The sequence below is a fragment of the Xiphias gladius genome, chromosome 23 (assembly GCF_016859285.1).
Source record: "Xiphias gladius isolate SHS-SW01 ecotype Sanya breed wild chromosome 23, ASM1685928v1, whole genome shotgun sequence".
Classification (NCBI taxonomy): Eukaryota; Metazoa; Chordata; class Actinopteri; order Istiophoriformes; family Xiphiidae; genus Xiphias; species Xiphias gladius.
The window spans coordinates 19,485,874-19,512,557 of NC_053422.1; the positions used below are offsets into that span (position 1 = coordinate 19,485,874).

General features: G+C 41.9%; 3 protein-coding genes across 4 annotated transcripts; 2 read left to right on the forward strand and 1 right to left on the reverse strand.

Annotated features, from left to right (window-relative positions):
• The first annotated feature begins 2,322 nt into the window (after nt 1–2,322).
• LOC120784906 (heterogeneous nuclear ribonucleoprotein H-like) lies at nt 2,323–8,165 on the forward strand. The gene is made up of 11 exons (XM_040119035.1): nt 2,323–2,512; nt 3,397–3,493; nt 3,602–3,757; nt 3,861–4,004; nt 4,985–5,123; nt 5,880–6,058; nt 6,240–6,352; nt 6,487–6,622; nt 6,714–6,797; nt 7,020–7,112; nt 7,349–8,165. The coding sequence occupies exons 1-11, from the start codon at nt 2,480–2,482 to the stop codon at nt 7,444–7,446; spliced, it is 1,272 nt and encodes a 423-aa protein (XP_039974969.1). The 5' UTR covers nt 2,323–2,479; the 3' UTR covers nt 7,447–8,165.
• Nucleotides 8,166–17,123, reverse strand: rufy1 (RUN and FYVE domain containing 1). The gene is made up of 17 exons (XM_040119034.1): nt 15,949–17,123; nt 15,439–15,618; nt 15,201–15,318; nt 14,998–15,099; nt 14,750–14,873; nt 14,604–14,665; nt 14,297–14,432; nt 14,088–14,189; nt 13,893–14,009; nt 13,402–13,569; nt 13,218–13,315; nt 13,014–13,133; nt 10,042–10,171; nt 9,473–9,567; nt 9,324–9,372; nt 9,143–9,220; nt 8,166–9,049 (listed from the first exon to the last, which is right to left on the reverse strand). The coding sequence occupies exons 1-17, from the start codon at nt 16,277–16,279 to the stop codon at nt 8,906–8,908; spliced, it is 2,154 nt and encodes a 717-aa protein (XP_039974968.1). The 5' UTR covers nt 16,280–17,123; the 3' UTR covers nt 8,166–8,905.
• Nucleotides 16,431–22,376, forward strand: hbegfa (heparin-binding EGF-like growth factor a). 2 transcript variants are annotated; one of them, XM_040119036.1, is made up of 7 exons: nt 16,431–16,495; nt 18,995–19,057; nt 19,845–20,093; nt 20,224–20,422; nt 20,520–20,672; nt 20,822–20,908; nt 21,030–22,376. In XM_040119036.1, exons 2-6 carry the CDS (start codon nt 19,015–19,017, stop codon nt 20,892–20,894), a joined length of 717 nt encoding a protein of 238 aa, XP_039974970.1. In that variant the 5' UTR covers nt 16,431–16,495; nt 18,995–19,014; the 3' UTR covers nt 20,895–20,908; nt 21,030–22,376. The 2 variants fall into 2 exon arrangements, with proteins under 2 accessions (XP_039974970.1, XP_039974971.1); XM_040119037.1 differs by lacking the exons at nt 16,431–16,495; nt 20,822–20,908 and having other exon boundaries at nt 18,910–19,057.
• Nucleotides 22,377–26,684: the final 4,308 nt, after the last annotated feature.

The following is a 26,684-nucleotide window of genomic DNA, read 5'->3' on the forward strand; positions in this document are numbered from 1 at the left end:
TTCAGTTGTACACATTTTACTGCAAATAAGTAACACACAATTAAGTAACAGCAATGATATCTTTCAACCAATTTTGTATGTTAGGTGGTAAATACAAAAACACACATGGGTTTCACCAGTGACTTCACCCACAAAAATTAAAAACTGCATTTTCAAACTACTGAGGCATATACACTTAATTTAAGTAACCCTGTGGTGCAAAAATTCATTTAAAAGGGCTTTACGTGGACCCAAACAAACATTAGTTTGAACTTTGCTGATCTGCCTCGGACTTCGGGCATCTGAGTTTTTACTCAGGACCAACCAGTTCATCCTGAGTAAAAGTGGCCTCACTCAACAAAGTTCCTAAAATGCCTTTATTCTTGATATATTATTATTGCTTATATTTATTTATCAGTTTACTCTCTGTGATGAAAGAGGTGTATTTCATTGATGGAACGTTTTTATAGTTGAACTCCCTTATTCACTAGTTCCCTCATAGGAAATGGGTGATGTGTTTTAAAAAATTAATTGTCAACTGATTTCAGTGAGAATTAAAACACAAGCTAACTACACAAAAAAGATGGCTCCTGCCTTTTGCAGTAAAATGTATCAGACTGACGCACAGTTTTACTGTCTTTACAATTATGATGTGTGTGACCATCCATGTTATTTATTTTAAATCACTGTTGTGCTTCACATTCATATTCATATTCATATTCATACATGTACCAGTATTGGAAGATTAATTGGGATCCTTAACTTAAGTAATATCCAGCGATACTGCAATATAAAAATGATCAATAAGAACTCCTGCATTTGAAAGTTTGCCAATCTAAAAGTACACATGCATTACTTAAAATGTACCTTAGAATCAAAAGTAATTGTTCTTTAGACTGTGAAATTATTGATTTATCAATTATGACCAAGCAGTATTTAAATATTGGAGATGTTGAATGCAGTTCCAAGTCTAACCATATACTCTTGTGTAGTTTAATATGCATGAATGCATCATATTTAATGGCTTTATCCAAAGTAACAAGTAGGCCATCAGAAAAACGTGGCAGAGTAAAAAGTGTAACGTTTACCACAAAACATATGTGTATTAGGAGTATATATAAGAAGCAAAACATAAAAAAACTCAAGTAAAGTACCAGTACATGAAAATCAAACTTAATATTACTTGAGTTAATATAATTTGTTACTCTCTTCCTCTTAGAGATACACAAATTCATACCTGGAGCTGGTCATTATTAATATTGTCTTGCCATGGGCCACTAAACAGCTTCATTAAAGCAGGATGATGTAAAGTGCCTTGCTAAAGGGCATGTCTGAAGATGTTGAAGAAAGGGGAAACTTCTCCTGCCCAAATCCATACTGAGGGTTCACTGATTTCAGCAAGTGTCCTATATATGGTTTTCTTTTTTTTTCTTTTTTTAACTCATGGGCTTCCACCACACCAGAATCTTGGATTAGATGATTGCAAATGCTGCTTGTTCACTTATCCTTGTTCACTTGTTCAAAAACACAAATACCTCTTGTGATTTGCTGCTGGATGATGTGTCTTAAATGGGCTTTAATGTCAAACGGTGTTTTTCATGATATTTGGAGATGTTTTGAGTTCGCTTTGATAAGGCTGAGCTTTGTTTGGTCTTGTTGTCCTATTAAGTACATACATTCCACCTTAAGAGAAGCTGAAAAGAAAGCAAGCAAGTTACTGACCGCAGTGACCGCGGACACTAGGGTTTGTAGGCCGGGCGATGCCACCGGGCCGCCCGGGGCCTCGGGCAGCAACGTCATCATTTTTGGGCTTGGACCTGGACGCAGCCCGGCCGGAGGCGCCTGGCTATTCAGCCCGGATTGCCAGGTGTGTACAAAAACCCACGATTTCTGTCAATTTTGAGATATTACAGGAGATTTAGCAAATTTGAGATTTGGGATTTCGAGAAAACTAAAAAAACACAACAGGAGGCAAATATTAGTTACGAGTATAATTAAATTGTTTGGTCATGTTGAATAATGTGTTTGTATAGCAGTTTGGGACAGAAGTTATAATTCATCATCGTCATTTCGTTGTTCCTGAAAGGGGGATGGTTGAGGAGATCTGGCAACCCGGCGCGAGGTTTCAGCTGCATCACGCAAGTCTGGTCATACATACTTCGGCGTGTTGTACCTACGCTTGTATCAGGTAAATTGATAAACACAGCTGTCGTTTAACTTGCCTTGGCAAAACATACCGCAAAGTTTGCTGAGATTAATAGCGTAGTATAGTTATAGGTATGTATACCAGATTTTATCATATTAACGTTGCCGTTAGTTAGGGAATGTTAGCTTGAGAGCTAACAGCTAATAACATGGCGCAGGCTTAGAGGGCCGCTTTTGTTCTTGTGTCTGGGTGCGGTAGTGAGCGCTGAAGGCCTCGCACCCTGTTTAAAATAAACGAGGTCCTTGATTATTAGTTCATAATTTGTCCTATGCGTACTCTTAAACATTTATCGAAATGCTTCAACACCAGAGGTATTTTCGAATGAAAGTAGGTATCTTTAACGCTACACGTTGTGTTGCTAGCTAGGAACGACTCCAGGTTCGCGCTTTTTGTGAAATGGTTGCTTTAGACATTTGGTCAGGAAGAGCTGGGAATAAGGTAGTTATGATAATTGCTTGCGATTTATGCTTTCCTGAAACAACATTCTTTGTTGCAGAGGCAAGCTACGACACCAAGATTTTTGATTTGGTACTCACCGGTTGGCACTATGAAATGGCCTCAAGATGGCGCTGCCAACTTACTCACATAAACCTAATGTTGAGTCCATGCTACGGACGACAGTGATCACTCAAAACATTGACGCCCTTTACCTTGTAAAAGCATATAGCGATTAATACGGCGTCTGAAAGATGTATACGATTGGCTTATAGTGTGGAGAAGAAGCAGTATTGTAGCCCTTGCAAGTAATGCCCCGGCCAATTTCACCGATGTGGCTCACCTGCAGCGGTGTAAGAAAGAACAAAAATATCAGTGAACTCCACAAATGTAGGTTAGTGATTTCCCTTTGGGGTGAATTACTGTCTTTTGGGATTGACTTGCACTTGGAGGGAAGACACCAGTGTACCTGTATATCAGAATTTGCTTGTGGCGATCCCTGTAAAGCTGGACAGGCTGTCTCTGGGACACCGAAGAAGTGCTTGTGAAATGGAACAGAGATGCGCTAGTATTCAGAATATGAATCTTTGAACACTAAATGAGAGAAGCTGCAGAAACCGGTGTTTGATCGGGATAAATACTATGACAAAAGTGTATCCATTTTGCCCATCTGTCCTGGCATTAAAGATTTGTGATTTGAATGCATTATATATATGGTAGTTTTGTTAAGTCTTTACATGTGAGAAATTAACACAGTGTGTTGTATTTTTCCTCAGGGATTGCGACCAGTCATGGCTGATGAGGGATATGTAGTACGCATCAGGGGTCTCCCTTGGTCCTGCTCAGTGGATGAAGTACAGAGGTTTTTCTCAGGTAGTTATCATATACAGTATTGTTATTATTGTTTTTTTGGGTTTATGGGAACACTTCAGTAATTGAAGTGATCAGAAATGATTTAATAATAAAACATTTCAAATGCAGATTGCAAAATCATCAACAATGGAGGCGGCATCCACTTCACCTACACAAGAGAGGGGCGTCCCAGCGGAGAGGCATTTGTTGAGTTGGAGACAGAGGAGGACCTGAAGATTGCAGTGAAGAAAGACAGAGAAACTATGGGTCACAGATATGTGGAGGGTGTGTACAACTGTTTACAGATAATGGCTCCTTTGTGATTAGCACTATAACTGTCGCGGCTTTAAGCTGTGATAACCGATTGTGTTGTCTCCTGCGATTATAGTTTTTAAATCCAACAACGTTGAGATGGACTGGGTCATGAAGCACACTGGTCCAAACTGTCCAGAAACAGCAGGAGATGGGCTTGTCCGGCTCCGAGGTCTTCCCTTTGGCTGCAGCAAAGAGGAGATAGTACAGTTTTTCTCAGGTAAGATTAGGTCCCGTTCAGCGGTTAATTGTAAACTTCCTTAGAGTAACATTGGTAATTTTAAATTTTTTTTTTTTTTTTTTTTTTTTTTAATTTGTTTCTTTTTCCATCTTCCTTTTCTTTTTTCCTTTCTCTTATGGACACTGACTAATTCTTGCATCTGATTTACAGAGAAGAAAATATTCCTTTGGAAAACGGGTATTACCCACTGTTTGTTGTTATGTAATAGAATAATAAAATATTTGTTCTTGGATTGGTGATCAGTAAAGAAATGACGCCGGAAAAGGAAGCCAGTTGAAAATTTAAATGGACAAATTATCTAAATACTTGATGTTCTGTTCAAGGGCGGGAATCTGTTATGCAAACACCCTTTCTTATCTTTGCCCATCATAGCCTTCTTAGGCCCACTTTCATCACTTTTTTTTTTTTTTTTTTTAATATAAATCGGGTCTGATGTTGTAAGACAGCTTAGTTATATTTTTAAGTTGTCCATGCCTAATGGAAACTTACTAATGATGGAATGGGTCCCCCTCATTACTGATATGAAAGTCTCCTATCCCAGTGTCATGGTTTTCTTTTTCCCATTTCCTCACACCTTTGTCTTAAAAATACATTTTTCAATATATATGTAGTACATGCCAAGTGTTAGATTAGTATCTAATGGGCGAACAGTAATTTAACTCATGTCACCCGCCAGGATCTTGTTCTCTCTTCATCAACACACCAATACTAGCCTGATGTCCCACGCAGTGCCCTTTTCCATATTCTTCCTCTATCCTCTCATTTCTATTATCCCCAAAATACAGTAAATGTAAGTCGTTGAAATGGCCAGTCACTGGTTAAAAATTGAACTGGTATGTGTGATGATGTATAGAGTTTTCCATAAGTTTTCTATCTCTCTCTTTAGAGAAAGTTCTCTCTGTGATTGGGCATGTGATTTAATATGTCCCCTGCTGGGGTTATCTGTCCTTGGGTTGAAGGGTTGGAAATCGTGCCAAATGGGATAACATTGCCGGTGGACATCCAGGGGAGGAGTACGGGGGAGGCCTTCGTGCAGTTTGCTTCACAGGATATAGCTGAAAAGGCTCTAAAGAAACACAAGGAAAGAATAGGGCACAGGTGGGGATGGTTGGTTGGTTGGCTGGATAAGTTGCTTTTCTTATGGTGTGCACCTTCAACATCTGAACCAAATGCAAAACTGACACTACATTAATCTTGGACTATTAGAGCATATTTGTAATATTTATCACAAACACATACACTAGTTGCTATGTTAGATCCAACAATGCCACAGATTCACAATGCTCAATGGGAAGATTAGTGCTTGGGCACCATTCAAAAATAAGAGACGCATCTTGAATTGGAGTACATGCTTAATCTTCGGAACAAATGGTGTCTTAGCACTAAACATGAGTCCAGGCTGATAAATGGTAAGGAGTCTCCCTGGTGGTAAAATCAGAGGGCCACTGTACACAAGGATCTGGAGCCCACTGTCACAGGTAATGCTTAGAGTGGGTTGCATAAGGGCGGGAGCCCTCTCTGTCCCTCTAAAATCAGGACAATGGCTGTCATGGCAAGGACACAGGATGCACTATTACAACACACTGAATCAGATCTGTAAATCACTTCAGGTAACCATAAGAAAAGTGTAAAAGTCATTAAGGCCCATATGAATTTGGACAGCTTCCTTTTTCAAATCAGTCTATAAGTTCTTTGAATCTATTTCATTAACAACTAACATTAAGTACTCAAAAGATATTACTACCTATGGACTACACCATGACAGCATCTACATAGCCCAGTTTCATCAGTATTGAGCAAATGCAGTCTTGATCCATTCCCTATGCCCTCACTGTGGTATCTCTATGCTCTTAGGTACATTGAGATCTTCAAGAGTAGCCGCGCTGAGGTGCGGACCCATTATGAACCCCAGCGGAAGCCCATGGGTATGCAGAGACCTGGCCCCTATGACCGGCCCTCTGGTGGTCGCGGCTACAACATGATGGGCCGAGGGGGATCTTATGACCGAATGCGTCGCGGAGGCTATGGAGGAGGTGAGTGTCAAGTGGACAGAAGAACAACTTAAATCAGATTTGGTGATATTAACCTGTGCAGTTGTTTTTAATAATCACTCGCCCTACGTCCCTTCATGCTAACACCGCGCTCTAGAAATAATGGGATTAGGATGTAAATTCCTCATAAGACCTTGTGTTAATCTCCATGATGTATATTCAGGTGTATCGGATGGGCGCTACGGAGATGGCGGCTCTTCCTTCCAAAGCACAACAGGCCACTGTGTCCACATGAGGGGCCTGCCATACAGAGCCACAGAGACAGACATCTACAATGTAAGACAGAGGAATCATCAAAATATCCACAAAAAAAAAACGCGGGGCTGCTGAATTTCAATTTACTGGGTGCATATTGCAAATGTACAGCAACGTAGCATGAAGTTCATCTGTTCTTTGTTTGTATTTCTTAGTTCTTCTCGCCATTGAATCCAGTGCGGGTCCATATTGAGATCGGCCCAGACGGCAGGGTAACCGGGGAAGCAGATGTAGAGTTTGCAACGCACGAGGATGCTGTGGCAGCCATGTCCAAAGACAAAGCAAACATGCGTGAGTTTAAAATAAATGACTTTACCACTTCCACCCTGCACAGACATGTTCACAATTATGTTCATGGTCTCTCTCTCTCTCTGCCCCTTAGAGCACCGCTACGTGGAGCTGTTTTTGAACTCAACAGCAGGCGGCAGTAATGGAGCCTACGGCAGCCAGATGATGGGTGGCATGGGTGAGTATTGGTAATGGAGGTCTTGAGACTAGTGGCCTCTGTTGTTTGAATGAAAATGTTTGCACACATATGCTTGTGTTGTTGATGCTTGGGCATTTTCTCAAACAAGCAAGAGCTTTAAAAAAAAATCAGCAGCAGCACACAACCGAATAGAACATTGTAAGTATATTTTATACTGCCTTAATGTCCCCTTACACCTGATGTGATCTGTCCTCTCCACAGGGAACCAGTCGTCTTACAGTGGTGGCCAGCTGAGCTCAGGGTACTCTGGTGGATACAGCAGCCAAGGAAACATGGGCGGCTACAGTGACTATAGTGAGTGTCAGCTCTGTTATAATAACTTTCTTCAACATCCACCCTAACCTACAACCTTACCTCCTCAAGGTTCTTGACTGATGCACTTAAGTATACCCGGTTAATTTTGTGCCTTTACAACAAACCTTGGGCAGGTTTTTATCTTGAAGGACAGAAATGCATCATGTTGTTTTTCTGTGTATGACTCCTTGATGAGCTCCCCGGTCCTATAGTGTGTATTCTCTCTCTCTTGTTAGGTAACCAGGGCGGAATGGGAAGCAGTTACTACGGCGGAGGTGGAGGAGGAGGAAGCAGGGGCTCTATGAATGGACTGGGCGGGGGATGGGGAATGTAGTTTTGTTTTTGTTTCGTTTTTTTTGTTTTGTTTTTTTTCCCCTCCCCTTAATTTGATGTGGTTTTTTAACTCAGCATTTTGCTGGAAGGACTGGAAATGTAAGTCTCACCTATTAAACATAGGGTAGGGTCAGATGAGGTTGTTTTGAAAATACTGAGTGTTAGGGTTTGTAATATTTTTTTTTATTATTAGTGGATGATCTTCAGAAAGAAGTGAGATCATCTAGTATCACAAGAAGTGTGTAAGAAGCCCTGTTTGTCTTCCCCGTTCCTCACAGATTTTACACGTCACAGAAAACCTGCTTTAAATTCAGTACCAAGAAGTGTGCCATTTTTGTGTTACCATTCTCAAAACACCTGGCTGTTCCTCAAGGTTAACTCATTCTTTGTAGGTGGCTTCGACATAATTTTCAATGTCTGAGTGCATGAACAAAAAAAATCAGAAAGTGTATGTCTTCAGACCCTGTTTCATCTTCTACATTGTGTTTAACCTTTTTTATTTCCAGTTAAAATGTTAATCTGAATTTGAGAGTTCACATGGTCAGAGCATGTTTTGTTTTCTTAAGGTGTGACTGTTGATAGAGCAGTTTTTCTGGACACGGGCTATATCTAAAGAAAGTGAATTTCAAATTGCTGACATGAAGGTTTCTACTGCTTCAAATGCTATTTGTATTTCCTGTGCACAAAGTGAATAAACTAGTCTGGAATATCGAATTGAAACAGGCGTTGCAAAACGGGAGGCTTTATTCGTTTATCAAATATCTAGATTAAAAAAAAAAAATTTAGTCACCATCCCTAAATTAATTAAGAAAATGGCTTTGTGGCAGTTAACAAACCACAAAACCCTTTTACAATACATTCTAAAATAATCTCATTTTTGTTAACATTCTACAGTCATTTACACAATTTTGCATGTATCCAGCAGTGGGGCCATAGCTGTAAAAATTGATGTATGACAAGTGAAGTACACGTTCTTTATAAACCAGCTACACAACTGATTCTCAACAAAAGCTGAAAACCAACAGTAGCCTTGATGAGATCTCAACATAATCTACATCCACTGTTTGCAAAACAACACACATTAAAATGGTCAATTTATCAAGAGAACTAAATTGTTAAACTGATGTTATTTCAGCCCAAAGAAACATTGATCACATAAATAATCCAAAAACTATATCATCCTCTGAGCTAAGTCAAGTCTCCTTAACAAAGTCTGCATAAGCTACATTAGCTTTTCCCATCAGTGTTAAAAGGTGGCCCCTTTCTTTAATACAGATACAGACTAATGTTCCTGAATTTCAGGTAACGGTGGAAATTGAACACCAAATCACATTTCCCCCAAGATTTGATGATATTTTTTAAACCTATGTTGTTAAAAAAAAAAAATCATAGTGGATGAGCAAGTGCAGTGTGTTGAGTAGAAAGCTCTTGAAGAAATAGTGAAGCTAGTAGGTGTTTTGTCAGGAACCTGTGGAGGAGCTTCTCTGTAGCAGGAGGGAGTGGCACACGTCGCACACCCTCACGGGCCGAGGGTAAGAAGGTAAGGCCAGTTCGTTGCTGGAGCAACTGTTGCAGTAGATGTCCCCACAGTTTCTGCAGTGGTGCTGAAAACACAAAACACCGCTCATTTAATTGCTGTGGTGATCCATTTTACAAAAGTATAAATGAAACTGAAATGCAACGAAAAAGAAGCCCACCTTTCTGCGTGAGATGGAGAACTCCTTCTGGCATTGCTTGCATTGAGTGGCTTCATCATCTTTCAGCCAAGCGTGGCCCTAATGGGAGCAGTGGACATACAAGATAAGGTTTATCATGATGTTTTCAAATCTTACAGCATTAATAATGTAAGTACACATTCACAACTCCTTTGCATTTTACCTTCAGGGCTTTGTTGACCTCCTTGAAATCCTCCATCTTGAGTTTAGACCTTTGACAAAGACGAATGCAACATAAAAACAAGAACAAAACCTCATGAGATGAAATGGTATTGACTAAACTAACAAAATGACAAAGTCAGAAGTACTGACTGGCTAAGATGCAGTCCCATCTCCTGTAGAGCCTGTTCCTGCTGCTCACACGTCTGCTGCAGCTGCTGCTTCTCCTGCTTCAACTCCTGCAGCTCCTGCACCATCGAGTCACAGGAAACAAGCACCATAAGATCACAGTACTCTACAGGATTATTACGGATTTGCTCAAACCATTTTAGAAAAACCTCAATGGGACGAACAATGTTTTGCTGAAGCTGATTTTCACCAGTGATATGTATGTCAATTAACCAACAGGAAGCACTCTTAAACTGCAGTACTTAATGAAATGAGTGAAGGTTTGAGATGGAACCCCAGAATTAAAATGCATCTGTCAGCTATGAAAAACTTAAATCACTTTTTTTTTAAGTGGCTATTTTGTGCCTGTGCTTGATAGTTATACATACTGAAAATCAAATTACGCCTCATACTGATGAAGACTTCTGCATAGGCAATTTAAAAACTACATATGGGCCCTCTGGTTACTACAGTATAACAGTTTTCAATCATTTCATAAGAAGAATCCACTTCCAGAGCTAACTGATCCTAACCCCAGTATGTGAGAGACTGACCGCGTGCAGGCCGTGGAGTTGTTGCAGCTGCGTGCGGAGCTCGACGCTGTTGTCCTGTTCTCTCTGGAGAGCCTTTTGCAGACTTTGTCTCTGTTCCCTCTCAGTGCGCAGCTCATTCTCCAAACTCAGTCTGTGCAAAGAAGAGGACATAGTGACTCATAAGTTCAATATAAGCCGTTATGTCTTTAGGACTAAAAATTGAAAGGCTTTATCAAGATAAGAACCATTACTAAATATTTGAGAGGGGGGAACAATGATTTGAACATGTTTAATATAGTTTTTTTTAGACTTGATATAGGAAGAGAATTATTGAAGACTTTAATTGGACTGACAAACTTGATAATAGTTGCCACTAAAAGATGGGATTAAAACAGTGTTTTTATACCAGTTGGTTTTAAATTTTTATAAGATCTATTCAAGTAAAAAAGTTAAAATTTAACTTCACTGGAAGCAACAACTGACTTTTTCTCAGACAAGATACTGACAGTGATTTAGTACTGGACTCTTATTAATTCTGACTGATTTTCTAAAACGTATACATTTTGTTTCAGTGTAAATACTTGAGCCTTGTTACACTTTGCTGGTATCAGTGTTGAATTCAAGATGTGAAGGAGCCATAAGTGGGACCAGTGGACCTTGAAAGGGAAATTCCTTTTCCCTAACAAGATCACTTAATACCCCTCTCTCACTGCCAGGCAGTTCTGAGATGCCTTCTCTTCTGCTCTCATTAAAGCTGCCCCTGCTGGTATGTGCACTGAAGAACTGGTCTCAGTAATTATTTGCACTTGCACCAATATTCTTGACTCAATTGCCCCTTAGAAAAACCATAAATCAAAACTCGGTCCATAATTGGTGTGGTTAGGCGAGAATGCAGGGGAGCAGAGCGTAAATGAAAAAAGATCAACTCTTAAGTATCTTACCAGCATCTGAGCAGAGAGAACTAAATATTTTCCTGATATCATCTTCAAACACGCCCATAGATCGTAAATTAAATTAAATACCCAACTCAACCCTGCAGTCACATACTGTTATGAGGCAACACTGGATACTTGTGAATATGTCCTTACATTCTTTATTAGCAAATTTGACACTATACGATCTCAGCTCTCACTGCCCTCCTACAATCCGTCAGTTAGGCTCATGCGCCTCAGTTCTCATCAACTTTTCTCTGTCCTCTTTGACACACATTACCTCACATATGAAACCTAGTACGTTTCCCTCAGACATTATTCCCCTCACGCCTACTTAAGGAAGTGTTGGTCCTAGTATATTATCAATAATGAATAGGTCCTTGGTCAGTGGCTATGTCGCAGTTTCCTTTAAACTTGCTGTCATTTACCCTCTGATCAAAAAAATCTATCTTAGATCCGTCTGTTCCTAATAATTAGGAACTGAGAACATTTTTATCTAAAATTCTTGAAAAAGTAGTTTTCTCTCTACTCATCTCTTTTTTGGAAAAATTCAGAATACTGGAGAGATTTCAGTCAGGTTTTAGGACGCACTGTAGCACAGAGTCCGCTCTGCTTAAATGACAAATAATTTGTTCTTGTCTTTAGACTCAGGAAATTACAATATTTTAATTCTTGTAGATCTCTCTATTGCCTTTGAAACAGTCACTCTATCCTCTTGAACCACCCTAAGCATGTTTTTGGCATTCAGGGACAGGCCCCTCAGTGGTTTGGCTACTACCTCCAAGACCGATCACCCTTTGTTAAAAATGATAATGTGTCCTTTTCCTCTGCACCCATCTCCTGTGGAGTTCCAAAGGGCTCCATATTAGGCCCTATCTTTAGTTTACAAGTTGATAAACAAACCAAATCGTTTGTCAGCACTGGCTTCTTCCATCTTAGACTACCTGCAAAATTAAAATTATTCCTGTCCATTAAAGATGTGGAGACTATAGTTCAAGCTTTTATTTCCCCTCGCCTCGACTACTGCAATTCTCTCTATGTAGGAATCAGTCATTCAGCCATATCTTGCTTGCAGCTGGTTCAAAATGCAGCAGCAAGACTCCTCACTGGTACCAGGACGAGAGACCACTTCTCCCATGTACTGGCCTCTCTATACTGGTTACCAGTGAAGTACAGAACTGATTTAAAGGTTCCTTTATCTGTCTTTAAAGCACTGCATGGACTAGCTCCAGGCTAGATCTCTGAACTGCTCATCACTTATTCCACCTCCAGAGCCATCAGATTTGATGACCAATCAGTGCTCTCCATTCCAAGCGCCTAGTTAAAAACCAAAGGTGAGCGAGCATTTTCCATTGTTGGCCCTAAATCGTGAAATAGTGATATGCTTAAAACCTGTCTAAAGACGCCTCTCTTTTCTTCAGCCTCTTATTGGTCATTATGAAGACATGCATGACCACACTCTGGCTTTTATTTCTTCTTTGTGCAGGGCTGTTTGCGTTATAATTTGATCAAGATATTCTATGCTCTCATTACTTTACTTATATAATCTTATTTATGTCTTTTTTTTTTTTTTTTATTTGATCATTCTTGTATTTTTGTTTAATTGTAATCATCAATCACATAGTCACATAATTCAATCTTTCTGCAGAGCACTTTGGTCAACATTTTTTGTTTTTAAATGTGCTCTATAAAAAAAAATGGACTTGACGAACAGGAAACTTTTCTTCTTTAGTGAAGATGGTACAGAAAGTTACTTGCTACTCTTCACTTACTCCTTAAATGAACCCAAGTGTGAGCTCAGGTACTTCCCAAAAGAACTATGTATATACTACTCAGTCTAGCATTAACTCATGTTAGCCAAATTAGTAGAATGTTTAAAATCCCATCTTGAGCATTACTTTCAGGGACTTGCTTTTCTGTGTTTTTTTTAATTTAGCCTTTTATTCCAGCAAAGTAGATGTAGTCATTTTACCTTTCTGTACAATGCTTTCTGTTTGACAGTTTGTGAATTTATGCTACATAAACTTTACTCTGTTTTTCCTCAACTGTGTGCTTCTTAACCTCAGTGTATCCAGGTCAGTCAGTTGTTTCTGCAAAGCATCCACTTTTCCTTCCAGCTCCACCCTCATATCTTTGTCTGACTGGTCGCTCTGTATGCGCTCACGCTCCGAATTCTGTATTCTGCGACATGCAAAAGACCAAAAAGAAGAATATCAATTTAAGGGAATATCATTTTGAAAACGAAGAAACAAGCACAACACGTACCTCTGCTCTAGTTCCAACATAGCATTCTCCATTTCATTCATCTTCTGTTCAAGCTGCACAGCCTCCATCTGCTTTTTTTCCGCTTCTCGTGCTGAGTCCTTAAGAGCCACATAATCTGTATAAATATGTGCTCTGTCTGAGTGGGCATGCAAGTGAAAGCAAAAGCGTATTCACGTGTGTCTACCTGAGCTTTGTGGAACATTTGCAGGTTAAGAGTCTTGACCTGGTCGAGCTGGAGCCGCAGGGCTGCAAGTGCGTCCTGTTTCTCATGTGTGTCCTTCTCCAGCAACTTCATGGCCACCTCCATCTCTTGCTTTAACCCCACCTGCAGCTCCAACTCACGCTCCAGCTCCTAACATCGTACAGCGCCAGCACACAAAAGGCATGAGTCAAATTTAGTTTAGCAAACACTAGACATTATGAAGTCTCTGTCAGCACGGCACTGAGCGACTGATTAACAGTCACCCAGAACTCACACTGCTGACCTCTGTCTAATTATGTACTGACAATATAGTGTGAAGACTAATTTGTAATTCATCCCAGACAATGCCTCACACCCAATAAGGATCTCCAACCTTTACCACATCCTCCCAAGAAGCGACACAGAGCAGCTGAGTCACTTCTTAGTACCGCGTGCATGTTATATTCTAGTCCTCTAGCCTGCTGATACCTGACCTGGCGAATGCGCTTTTCCTCCTTGTACTGTTTCCACACCACATTGTACATCTCATCCAGGCCTTGGCGAGTCTGTTTGTACGTCTCCAGCTCCACCTGGCTGTCCTGAAGGGCTGCCTGGAAAAAACAAACACACCATACAGTTTTGTGTATTTTTCAGCTGTGGAGTGGTTTAGTGGCAGTTACTTTTCTGACCTCTTCCTTTTTCTGGCTAGACTCCAAGATTGATTCATTCTCTTTTCTTAGCTGTTCCTGTTCATCCCGCAGAGAGTTGATTCTGTCTGTCGCTGCCGTCAGCTGAGGAAAGGAAAAACACACACTCGTCAGTCAGGTGAAACACACCCTGTGCACACAAATTCTGCATTTACAACAATCACACAATGTTCACACAAAGTTCTTCTGACCTCCTCTACAAGTTTGCTGTTGGTCTTCTCTAGAGAGTCCATTTTAGCCTGAAGGTCAGTGACGGTGCCACTTAGGTGGCGATTTAACTCCTCAATGTAGTGCTTCTGATCTAATATGGCTGTCATCTTGGCATCACTAAAAGAGAAAGAATAAAAACAGCTGAGGGGTTGAGTGTACATTAGGTTTGTTTGGAATCGAATGATTACCATGCCAGGGGCTAAAACTAAAACGAGAACAGACCGGTTCAAAACATAAAGAAAAGCAGTGTAGGTGAGATGCTCAATCTCTCTGAAAGCAGGCACTCACTCTTTTGGAGTCTCACTGTTGGCTGGATCTTTCAGGTAAAGGGAGAAGTCAATGACTCCCACCTAAATTGGAAAGAGAAACTGATCACTGTGTACCCTGATCAACTTGGTTCTCAAAGAGAACTGCTGGGATGTTTAGGCACTCACCTGAGAATCAAGATCCTCCCCTTTAATACAGAGGTTTGCATCAATTACGTTGAGGCCCACCAGCAGTCCCCCCATTACCGCCCCTTCCTCCTCCATCATCAGTGCTCCAGAGTCATAAAACTCACTAGGAGATTGAAAAAGACGTGGAGGGAGAAAGAAAATAATCAGAAATCCGGCATAGAAACATGTTTACATTGCAGTATAAAATGCCTGGTGCTGAACCCACATAACTGATCACTCTAACTAACCTCAGGAGGTCCTTGCAGTCCAGCAAAGCTTTCATATAGTCAGCTACTTTCTTCTGCATGAGCGCCAAATGCAGCCAAGCCCTTGCTCTCCCCAAACCGGTCCTGACAGAGAATACAAGAAAAATTAAGCATCCATTAATCAAGCAGGTGCTTAGCATAGCTTACATTGCAGATTTACTGGAAAATGCTGTGCCGTAGCATACTTAATGCCGGGCAGGTCTCTGGCACTTGTGGCAATGTTAATGGACTCTGGACACAACTTCTCAACCAGTTCCAGAGGTCCCCATATGGACTTGTTCTGACCAATGAAGGATTTCTTGGCTGGAGAAAAAATAAAAAATAAAAAATGTAAAAAAGGTAATTTCTCCACGCTCTGATTCTGACATCACCTTCAATAAAAATTAATTATGTTCACAAGGTCAGCCTCATGGGCTGTCTCACCTTTCAGGCCATGTTTGAGGCAATGCTCCAGGACGACAAAGAACTGCTGCAGAGGAGGGTACTCCGAGTCCAGCGTCCTACCCAGACTCAAGGAGGACTGAATTAATACTTTGATGCTCAGCTTCATCATGCTGAGGAGGTTGGATCTCTCTATTGCCATGGGGTCTTTGGGGGGCACAACTGTAAAAGGACGCAACGTAAAGAAAAAAAGCACTGAGATGGGATCGAGTCAAACAGAGGCAGACACCGTGGAGATGTCATGCAAGCTTGTGTCCACAAAATGCAGATGAGACACTACATGTGGTGGTACACACTCAGAGAGAACCGCGTGACCTTGTGCACAGTCACCAACCCATAACATTATGGTTTTGGATACGAAGTCATGTGTCCTGACAGCTGACAATTCAAGAGGAAGTCACAGAGATGGACCCTGACTGCAGGGTTTTAACACTAAGATTAAATGGAAAGTGTTAGTTTGAGTGGCAATGGTTAATAGTAGTCACAGCCTACCTGGGAGGTTTTTAGAAGTGCTACTGAGTTCGTTTTCGGACTCCTTCTCCGTCGGGGAGCTCGCAGCGGATCCCTGTGAAGGATTTCTCGGGGCCACAGCGTAGCTCACCCCGCTGCTAATCGTCTCCGTGGCCTTGCGAGCCAGAGACAGGATGGGAGCCGACCAGGCGTTGTCTGCGGCCGCCGGGGTCGGCTTCTCCGTCCGGGCCAGTCTGTCGCTGTTGCCGGGCGCGCCGTCGGGCCCTGCTCCCGAAACTTTGGGCTCATCTAGCTGTGGCTTCTCGTCGCCGTCCCCAAACCCTGTGTTTATGTTCCCTGCCTCGTCGGCCATGTTTGTCCCCCCTCCCCTCTCCCCGAGTATTCACGTGACCAGACTAGAGCAATCACGTGCGCCGTGAAACTTTATTCTTCTTCCTTGGATTTTTTTGGTTTGCCGGGTAGTAAATGAGTTTATGTGCGCCATACCGCCACCTACTGGACGGACTATTTTTTGTTTCCTTCAGTCTCCTCTGCGTCTCTTGATCCAGTCGCACACGTTCAGTGTAATGTAGGTGATAACTGTGTGTGTATACTCCAGTGTTTGATTGAACCCTATATGTCTTAACCTCAGACAGAAAATGAGGGTCTCGCCCTTTCTTCTGTTTCTTCTATGACCAACATACTTCTTTTTTTTCATATTGATGGAAGCAAACCCTTACTATGCAGATTTCAATTGGGATGTCTTGTCTACATGATTATTTTCTGGAAATGGACTACCACAGAAAGCGGGCAGCTGCTCCACTGCCCCAGACCCTCAGGGCCACCTGAGGCCCCAGTTTTCGCTGTGAGCAATATGTTGTGGTGATTTGTTTAACCGGTTAAACTGAAATGGAAAGAGCCTTAGAGGCAAATCCTGCATTTTTACCTTCCTGATCAGTTTGTATCCTCAGGTCCACTAGCAGGTTGATCCTGTCCTGTTGACAATGTCGACACGCTACCAGATTACCACACTATCTTTGTTTCTCTCCACCAGCTACTCTGAAGCCAGGACAGAGGGATTTTTTCATAGAAGACATTTTGACATGTCACATTAGAAAAGCTACAGGTGTATAATGAAATAATGAAATAAATGATGGCTAAGTTCCTTTAGCTGCTTTAGTTTCAGGGTCCCGCTATTGTGCGTGCCGGCTCCGCGTCACACTACCAGGGCTTACTGAGACACTTGAATAGAACAGAGCCATTAATGCTATTAGTAACACCTGTGCTGGTCCTGCTACGATAAGTCAAAATGTGAAAAAAGGCCTGCGGCCAGTAATCCGCATACACTGATAAATGATCTGCTGTCATCTTCACAGATCACAGCTCAGTTTCTCTTGTAGGCCTCAGTGTGAGGAGCAGACTGATCAGACACTACATTAAATCAAGCTGAGTTCTTCCAGAGATCTCTGCAAAACATTGAGCAGTGTCCTGTACCCCTAACATTTTCAGTCCAAGGAGACTTAAAGCAGGTCAACCGATTTTTTGATTTGATGTGTTAGATGATGTTATATGTTGTAGAGATAAGATTTGATTGAGGAATTGTATAATCTTATTAATTAACTACACATATACCTACTTTCACCATGTGGTGGCGCAGGCAAGCCGTGCATCATTTTTCCTCTTACATGGTGCTTTTATTAAAGAAATTCATCAGTCCAGTTTAGCCTGTGCAGTTATTATTTTTCCGTGGTATCGGTTTTGGTAGCCTACCATTGTTCACTTCTAAGTTATGTAACTGTAAATTCGTGTGAGTGCTACTTTATAGAGCCATTGCATTCCTGTGCTGTACCTGTATGTATGGACCTGGATTAAACAATACAGGATCCCTGTTGCCTTAGTGTAGACTGCAAGCATGAGTGAATGTAAAAAAACAAAAAACAAAAAAAACAGGTACTTGTTAATAGTAGAAATTAAAGAAAAAAATGTGCACATTTGAAATCTATCTATCTATCTATCTATCTATCTATCTATCTATCTATCTATCTATCTATCTATCTATCTATCTATCTGTCTGTCTGTCTGTCTGTCTGTCTGTCTGTCTGTCTGTCTCTCTATCTATCTGGCAGCGCCAAGACAGCAGAGTGATAAAAAAAAAAATCAATGTTTAAATGCTTTTAAAACTCTTTTGGAAATCCTCAGAAATTAAACAGGGTAGGTCATTTGACTCGATAGGCAAAGAAGAAGCATACTGTCGGCTTAGAGAAATGACAGCCAGTGTTTTGAAAGACCTGAGCACTAGGACTACAGGCAGGGCAAAGCTTTAAGGAGAGGATGGGACCAACAGATCAACAACCGACAACTTGCACAGAAAATAGGAACAGGTTGCACTAGACAAGGCAGGGAAAGGCACGTTTACACCTTCCAACAGCAAGACAATTCAAGCCTTGGCCAAGGCATTAAGAAAAGAAACACAAGACAATATGAAAACACAGTGTATTTAATAGTAGGAAAAAATCACATCTCCTACAGTATCAGTACCTCAGGAACGCCTGCCACCATCGTGACCATCAGTGTTTTCTTATTTAATTTAAATTGGCCCCTTCTGTTGCTCCACACTAAAGTCACTGATAAAGGTTAATCCAGCAATTAATGCCGTAATTAACGGTTTGCGATGTACCAATGTCTTCCCCGAGTCCACCCTTCGCCCAGTATAAGTGTGTATCCTCTCTCACATCTTCACGCACACGGCAGCCAGTAACACTGGAGCGGGCTCTTGTAGGCGTGGTGAAGTGAAGAGGGCCATAAATACCCCGGTGCCTCTGTCCGGACGCTCTTTCCCTCCGCTCCCTTCGGGCTTCAGACGGCAGAGACGCGTCTCTGAAGGCAACGCGACGAGGTCGCAGTCGGGCGGAATTCGTTCACATAACCGCATCGAGAGAGAGAGAGAGAGAGAAAGCGAAAAACAAAAAAAGAGGAATATTTAGAACCGGGACAAGTGGAAGGAATACAACTTGTAGATCATCATCATCATATTATTATTATTTTTTTTTAACTCATTACTATTATTTTTTTTTTCCCCAACTAAAAGTCACTGGAAGTTTTGACATCATGCGGACTCTGAGTGCTGTGCTGCTGCTGGTTCACGCCTTGGGTAAGTGTCGTGCGTGCTCCCGTAGGGCACCCAGCGGCGGGGGGGGGGTCTTCTCTCACCGCTGGCCCGGACCATCGTGTCTGACACTTGCGCTCTGCGAATGCCTGCGGGACACCGTCTCCTCCCGGCCATTAGTGTAAACCTGTCGAGCATGACCGAACTGTTACACGTCTTGTGAGCGTTATAACCTTTAAGGCAGCGGTTTTCGCGATGCCAGGCTATTCGGGAGCTAATGGGGTCATCTCTCTATTTTAGAGCGTGCTTTATGTAACTGGATACATTTATTTTTAACTCATATTCTTGCCGGGCATTAGCTAACTGTCTGCCCATGCATTTTGTGTGTGTGTGTGTGTGTGTGTGTGTGTGGGGATGAGACAGAGACGGTATATGCCAACTTTTATTTGCCCGCCACTTAGTTTTCGCAAATCTAAACTGTCCCACTGGGGGAGGACCCGCTGGCCAGTTTCCACTCCACTGTGGCGCGAGCCAGTGAACACCTACTGACCCCTAAGGACCCACGCTCTGCATCCGCGCCGCCCGAGCATTTCCTAACAAGGACCAGTGGGATTGCGCTAAAAGCCCAAAAATCCGGAGCTCTCTCGTGTGCACGACATGTTTCAACTTGCCCGTAAAGGTCCACCCACATTGGCGTGCTCAGCTGTGTTGACGGAGCGTCCCCTAGAGGGGGAGTCTCCGAGGTGTCTGTTCTGTGGAGGAGCGCATTCGAAAAACCAAACGCACATGCACATGTATCGCATTTTCAACCCTCTCGTCCTCTCTCCTGCAGTGGTGTCCAGACTGGCCAGCGGTGCTGCAGTTGACCGGTATGAGAGCGACAGGCAGCGGCACACGGCTGTTATCAACTTTCTGGACACAACCAAAGACAGGAGAGCAGAGGATGAGGGCAGAAGCGCGGGTGCGACAACGGTGGAGTATGGCCCGCAGGGCGAGGAAGAGGAGTACGAGGATGAATACTACTATGAAGACGAGTACGAAGATGGCATGTCTGGAGACTTTGAAATGGAACTGCCACGAGGTAAGGCGGTCTCTTCTGTCATTTGCTCACATTTCTCACCACTGTCATAATTCAGTTTTTACACGCCTCCTCAACAAAGGCACTGAAATGTAATTTGTTTATTTTTTTGTGCTCTCTTTTTCGGTTTTAGTTGCCATGTCGAGCAAACCCAAAGACCCGTCCGCCATCCTGGAGACTGAAAGCACTGAAGCAAAGAGAAGGAGGGGAAATGGAAGAAAGAGGGCAAAAGGCAAGGGAAGGAAGAGGAATCCTTGCCTGAGGAAGTATAAGGATTTCTGCATTCACGGCACCTGCCAGTACCTGAAGGACATCCGCGCCCCGTCTTGCGTGTAAGTATTAGCTCTGCACCCCTCCCTCTGCTGAAGAATCCAACCACCCGCTGAAATATTAACACGTCAACTGATTCCCTCTCTGCCCTGTCCACAGGTGCCACCCGAATTACTCCGGGGAAAGGTGTCAGTTTATCACGCTGCCTGTGCAGTCCCGCGAGGGCTACAACCGGACCACAGCCCTGGCCGTGGTGGCGGTGGTGCTGTCGTCCGTCTGCCTCACCATCATAGGCCTTTTATTAATGCTCAGGTGAGTGAGACACACCTAGACGCACACAAACACACCCTTCACAGCCGTACACATACAGATGAGGGGCTTCTCTGTAGAGACTTAGCTGATAATAAGGTAGACGCAGAAAGTAGTCTGAACAAGCTCCTTTTTTGTTTTGTTTATTACAGGTTTCACAAGCGGGGAGCGTATGACGTAGAGAATGAAGAGAAGGTCAAACTAGGGTTAGCGTCCAACCACTGAAGAGACAAAGAGGGGTGAGTAGTGAGGAACAGGGCCACAAACACATACAGTACACTGACAAATATTTTTCTTTCTTCTTTATTTCCTGAATGAAATGAGGTCTTGCTCATTGCCTCTGTTTTTTTTTCATGTTAGGCAAAGATGCAGAAATTCTACCTCAAAATAGAAAAAGAGAAGTGAACCACGAAAGGAGGTCCTACAGGAAAAAGGGAACGTACACGAGGAAAGGAACAGAGGGTGTTGTCTGCGTGATCCTCTGCTGGACGTACAGATGATCGTATTCCTGTAGACCTCAGAAAAAAACGGGCCGTCTGATACTGGAATACTAAATGGCCCAGATGATGGAATGGAGACGTGACAAGCATGAGGTGATGAACACGAAGGAACGAGAAGAGGAAGGGACAAGTCTAGACTCTGTGCTGCTTCTTGACTGTGTGAAAAGAAAAGTCGTCTCAGACTGAACTGAACAAGAAAAGTTTTTTTTTAACAACAATGAGAGCTGAACCTGGATTTTTTTTTCCTGCACAAGTCCATCTTTTTTTCTTTTTTTTTTGTGTACAGTAAACGGAATATTTATAATTCTAATTTATTTATTTAAGCTAACTGTATTTATAGAGATTTTTAACCACCTTCAGCAGTTTTTAAAATAATGATGTTACAGTTGTTTTTATATTTCTTATTGGACGATATTTATTTATGAAACAGAAAAGCAAACAATGCAGAAGTTCCTTAAGATATTAAGCATTTCATGAAAAGAGATATGATGCGTAAATATCTGATTTCTGGCTTTAATATTGGCACTCAGTAGATGGTCAACCGCACTGTGATTAATAAATTGATCATTGAATAGACATGATCTTTTTTCCTTTTCTTTTTTTTTTCCTTTCAGAATGGTTTCAATGAAAGCAATACTTTTCAGGAACGCCCTGCTCACACTAACACAGTTACACACATTCACACCTGGAAACTGCCCAGTACAACCAGTTGGATCTGTCAGCCTCTAAGCGGCTTCACTGTAGCAGGTGGGGGGGTTCTGGGGCTTGCTCAAAGGCACATTAGCGATGGTAGTGTGGGAGGGGCGAGCCCTGCTCTTTCACTTTCCCCACCCAAATGTATCCTGCAGGTTCGGGGATCCTTAGGCCGCATTAGGCTTAGTGTTATGAGTCAGCGTAATGACATTATGATGCAATTCAGTAGCTATGTATTGATTATAAGCAACAAAAAAACTGTGCACTCAGCGTCTGTATTGCTAAGAAACTTTTAAAAGGGAGTCAAATAAAAAAATGCACTGTAGCAAGAATTCGTTATAAATATGTTGTACTGTCATGTTGTCTTATCATCATTATAGGAGAAACTCCCTCAGATCCAAGTTAAGCTGTCAAGCAAAAAAAATGTGAATTAAAATGTTCCACCCTTTCAAATCCTGTCCTGCAGCTTTGAAGTGATTTTTATTTATGTGATTTTTTTTTTTTCAGAGCAAAATTAAAAAAAAAAGATTATCTGAATTTTTGACTCATATCCTTCATTACCTTTCACTGTAGCAATGACTATCACAACGTGGCCTTGGCATCAATAGGAGTCTCAGATGTTATGTTATAGTGAAATATGAGTTACTTAAGGTCAGGGTTATTTTCACCCTTTGGTTAACTTCCTGAGTCAGACCACACATTAATGTGATATTTTAAAATGGTCAGTCTGGATAAAGATAAGACCTGGGCATTCTTTTGGCCAACTATAGTAAACATAATATTTTTATTTCCTGTCTCTGACATGAGAGCAACCGAAGCACCTGTATCCTGGTCACTGGTGCTGTTGTGTTCAGTGCTCAAAAGGCAAATGCTTTTCGTCAGTGCTGTGTACATACAGAGGGAGAAAGCCTTCCTAGTTTATTATGTTTAAATCTGGTCATCTGCATAGGCTGTGTAATGTGGATACCAGCATTTATTCACTATTTTTTTTTCTAATAGTATAGTTTAACAAATGATTCTTGCTAAACTAATGTTTCTCAGAGGCCTTCCTCATGGGAGCAAATGTTAAATGAAGACATTATCAGTCCCATGTGTTGACAACAGCATCATCAGTCTCACTGACAGATCTATCATAGTTAGTGCGGTCAGGACTCACTTACGGCTGTGTGTATGTACTGAGCCATGGGGAACAGATGTGCAGTGTATAGGCAAGGGAACACCTGATGTTCAGCCACAACACATCATGCCACAGCACCACACGGCATTACTCACACAGCCAACAGATGTCATGTTCAAAGACACACCACCAACTACAACATCTGAGACCTCGACCAGCCCTGAATGCCACAGGGTTCAGAGAGACCACATACAGCAAATACTAGCAGGATGCAACAATGCTGTCATGTATGCCGCACGCAGGTTTAATGGGGATAAGGATAGTCAAAAGACCCAGCTGGGCTCAAAGGCAGGCTGAGACCCAGCCAAATGTTAGTCATCCCTTGAAGATACCTCCTACACGGATGTTGTTACACTGACACTGTTTGTGTGTGTGTGTGTGTGTGTGTGTGTGTGTGTGTGTGTGTGTGTGTGTGTGTGTGTGTGTGAGTGGGAATGTGGTAGAGTAATGCCTTGGTGCTGTGTCTGTGTGGGTTACAGGGGTTAACCAAACCATTAGAAGAAAAAATCCACGGCAAAACAGTAGTGTTTACATGTTTGCTGTGGGATCATTTTCAACACTGTTTGTGGGTTTGATTCCCATACTCTCTATATATACTGAATAAACAAGATCCTGTCAGACTCATATCTTCATTCAGGGGGATGGTGGTTAAAGACAGATGTTCAGCTGAACCATAAGGGTGTGGTATCTGATTCAGGACTCAGCACTCCCCATACCATTTGTTGAGTAACTGAAAAACAGGAGTTGAGCATTTAACTTTGTCAGGAAAAAGCAATCAATGCACGTAGGCAAATATTTTTATTTGCTCAGTTTGTACTTTTAATAAATGAATCTTTCTCTGCGCCGCAGATATGTTCAATGAAATTCAAATTACTTTACTTGTCTATCAAGGGGCCATGTGAGAAAAGCAAAAAAAATCCACACAGAATTTATTAACATGTTAAAATACATTCTAAAAATACAGAATATAGAAATATAGAATATACAATGAAAACCCCCCCCCCCCCCCCCACACACACACACACACACACACACACGATGCAACTCAAGCTCTGGGGGTTCAGACGGACATTGGGTGTATTATGCTAGAAGTGGCTAATGTACCCTTGAGAAATTAGGCTCGAGCGGAAATGAGGAGCAGGCTACAGAGGTGTGATAAACTAACTTTTTTCTTTCTTTCTTTAACTCAACCCTCCAAGCTTCATTTTCAAACTTGTAATCTTCAATCCCAACCAACGCCGACACACGTTACATCACTTCAGGCGATATACGTTACATCAGTGCTCCCAAGACCTGTAAACAAACTTTAATGCATAAAATCGGTACAGTTCCCCTTTTAGCAAAACAAACCTTTAAAAAACCCACTGGGTTATCTGAAAAATACATTGTCAAACAGCTGAACACAGACCTGTTTTTATTTAGTTGTGAATAGAGGATGTTGTGCAGATATATGGTGTTCAGGGGACAGCGACTTTATACTGACGACTAAAGTTTCCCAATTAAAAATAAATGTAGCTAATTTTCCTCTCTGTATTTGTCACTGGATTTTATATGCAGTACAATGATTGTGCATGTGTATTTTCAAACGCACACGTGTATACGTGTGTTTGTGTGTGTGACGGGGGTTAGTCATTTACAGTAGTGGAGCCACCTAATCCCGGCCTCTCAATGTCAAGTAGCAGAGCACACAGAAATAGTGCCGTGCAGTCATGCTCACATAACTGCTATTCCCGGGGCTGATGGCCACCAAAGAGCCAGAATGCTGAGAGAGAAGGGAGTTCGCTGCATTCTGTTTCTCAGTGGACTGGTGGACTACAGCCAGGAAATAATGTCCGAGTATGGTGGCCCATCATCAGGCACCAGAGCTGCACCACTCCTGAATTTACCTTGTAGGGTCACAGTAACGGCTCCGCAGAATCTCCACATGACCCTCGTCCTCGCCTTTTGAATGTTCTTCAATGTTCCTAGAGAGACTCAAAGAGGATATTTCCACACCTCAGAAGGCATTTCCTTGCAGGTTGGCCGAAATTATTTGGAAGAATTCATTGTGTGCCACACTGCCGTGGGAATTACCGGTATACCAAGCTCGCTATTGTTTTTAAGACTTTTTTTGTCGTAAGTTGTTTATATCAAGGTGTGCTGACAAAAAAATAATGTTAGGTGCCTTTGTTTGTAATAAAATAATTTTAGACTCAAAAATGTTTCCGATTTATTTCACGGAACACGTTTAAGGTAGTAGCAATAAACAGTTTAATTTATGGTGATAATAATTTAAAGATGTAATTTTTTAGGAAACCACACATTATTTATGTTGGAAGTTGTTTGCCTTATGTTGATCAACAAATTAAAGCCTATACAGTAGAATAACCTACTTTACTGATTACAGATATGGTATCTGTGTAGCATATGGGTGTACTAATACTGTTGAATAGTTTTAAGCATTTAATATTAATCTCTAAAGCTTTTATGAAAACATTTAAATCCATTTGTAAAGTAAACCACTCTGTCTTGATACACTGAAAAGTACACTTGAGTAATCAGATGCTATAGCAGTTGCATTGGACTGAATCAGTGTGAGGAAGGTGAGTTTGTTGTGAAAGGTGCTTCCTGCCCCGCTGAAGAGCAACAATGGGTAGTTTCCACACTGATATGGAAGTGCGCACGCCAACAGTTGGTAATATAATCATTCTCTGACCGGATATCATCAACAGGAACACATTATTACCCGAAATTAATGAGTGGGTGTATGTCAGAGGCTGCTTTAGATGTTCAAATATTCCGTTCCACCAAATTAAAATGCATGCGTGTGTTTGCATGATGCTCTCACAAATTTTCCGCATCTGCACCTCTATAGTCGAAATGAGGCGCCAGCACAGACCCAGCGCGCCTCTCAGGCCTGATTGATGAGGTGATGACAGCAACGCAGCGACTGTCACATGACAAAAAGAGGCTGCGATGGGTCAGTGAGCTGTAGTCAGTCTGTGTTGCCCCGTTGACACGGTGTGGACAGTCAAATGGGAGGAGGGCGATGAGGTTGACAGGAATGAGGAGAAGGAGTGAGAGATAAGGTCGACACGGTAACATGAGAGGGGGAGCAGGGGAGAGATGAAGGGAGAAGAATGGAGAATGGGTCAAGGTGAGAATTTCTACTTAGGAGGGTGCTGACTTGTATTCGCCTACGTGTGTATAAAACAGATTAAGGAGTTAGAGGTACGGTGTCACTCTGTCACTGCCTATCATAGCTCTCACTCTTCCTTTTCTGGCCCCTTACTTTGATTTGCCCTTCAGTTTCTGTGAGCTTTCCTGTTTAATCTTTATTCCGGTCCCTCATACATCCCTATCCCCCTCCTCCATTTCCTCTTCCCTTTACTTCTGAAACGGACATGTGCTCAGAGGCAGTCTCACCATTTGGCAATTTGGCACGCAACTGCCTCAATTTCCTGCAGCCAGAGCAGCCCACAAAATCAGAAATATTAAGCAATGAAAACTAATTTTTCATCAGTTTAGAAGACAGTTACTTACTGACCAACACCCTTCATCTGTTAGATGAAAAACCAGTCATTCTTGATTCATGTCTACCCGCTCCACTACTTCATCAAGCTCAACTACTTCTCTTAGCCTCAAACATGTTTTTCTTACCACTGT

Bases quoted from the DNA above. Each gene is read 5' to 3' on its own strand.
- rufy1 (XM_040119034.1), bottom strand. From the start codon at position 16,279: ATGGCCGACGAGGCAGGGAACATAAACACAGGGTTTGGGGACGGCGAC. The intron at 10,172-13,013 runs GTTAAGAAGCAC...TTCTTTGCACAG, and splicing joins ACTGACCTGGATACACTGAG to ACTGAGTTTGGAGAATGAGC. The intron at 9,373-9,472 runs GTCAGTACTTCT...TCTTTGTCAAAG, and splicing joins ATGGGACTGCATCTTAGCCA to GTCTAAACTCAAGATGGAGG.
- hbegfa (XM_040119036.1), top strand. From the start codon at position 19,015: ATGCGGACTCTGAGTGCTGTGCTGCTGCTGGTTCACGCCTTGG. The intron at 19,058-19,844 runs GTAAGTGTCGTG...TCTCTCCTGCAG, and splicing joins GCTGCTGGTTCACGCCTTGG to TGGTGTCCAGACTGGCCAGC. The intron at 20,673-20,821 runs GTGAGTGAGACA...TGTTTATTACAG, and splicing joins GGCCTTTTATTAATGCTCAG to GTTTCACAAGCGGGGAGCGT.
- LOC120784906 (XM_040119035.1), top strand. From the start codon at position 2,480: ATGCTTCAACACCAGAGGTATTTTCGAATGAAA. The intron at 6,623-6,713 runs GTGAGTTTAAAA...TCTGCCCCTTAG, and splicing joins CAAAGACAAAGCAAACATGC to AGCACCGCTACGTGGAGCTG. The intron at 7,113-7,348 runs GTGAGTGTCAGC...CTCTCTTGTTAG, and splicing joins GGGCGGCTACAGTGACTATA to GTAACCAGGGCGGAATGGGA.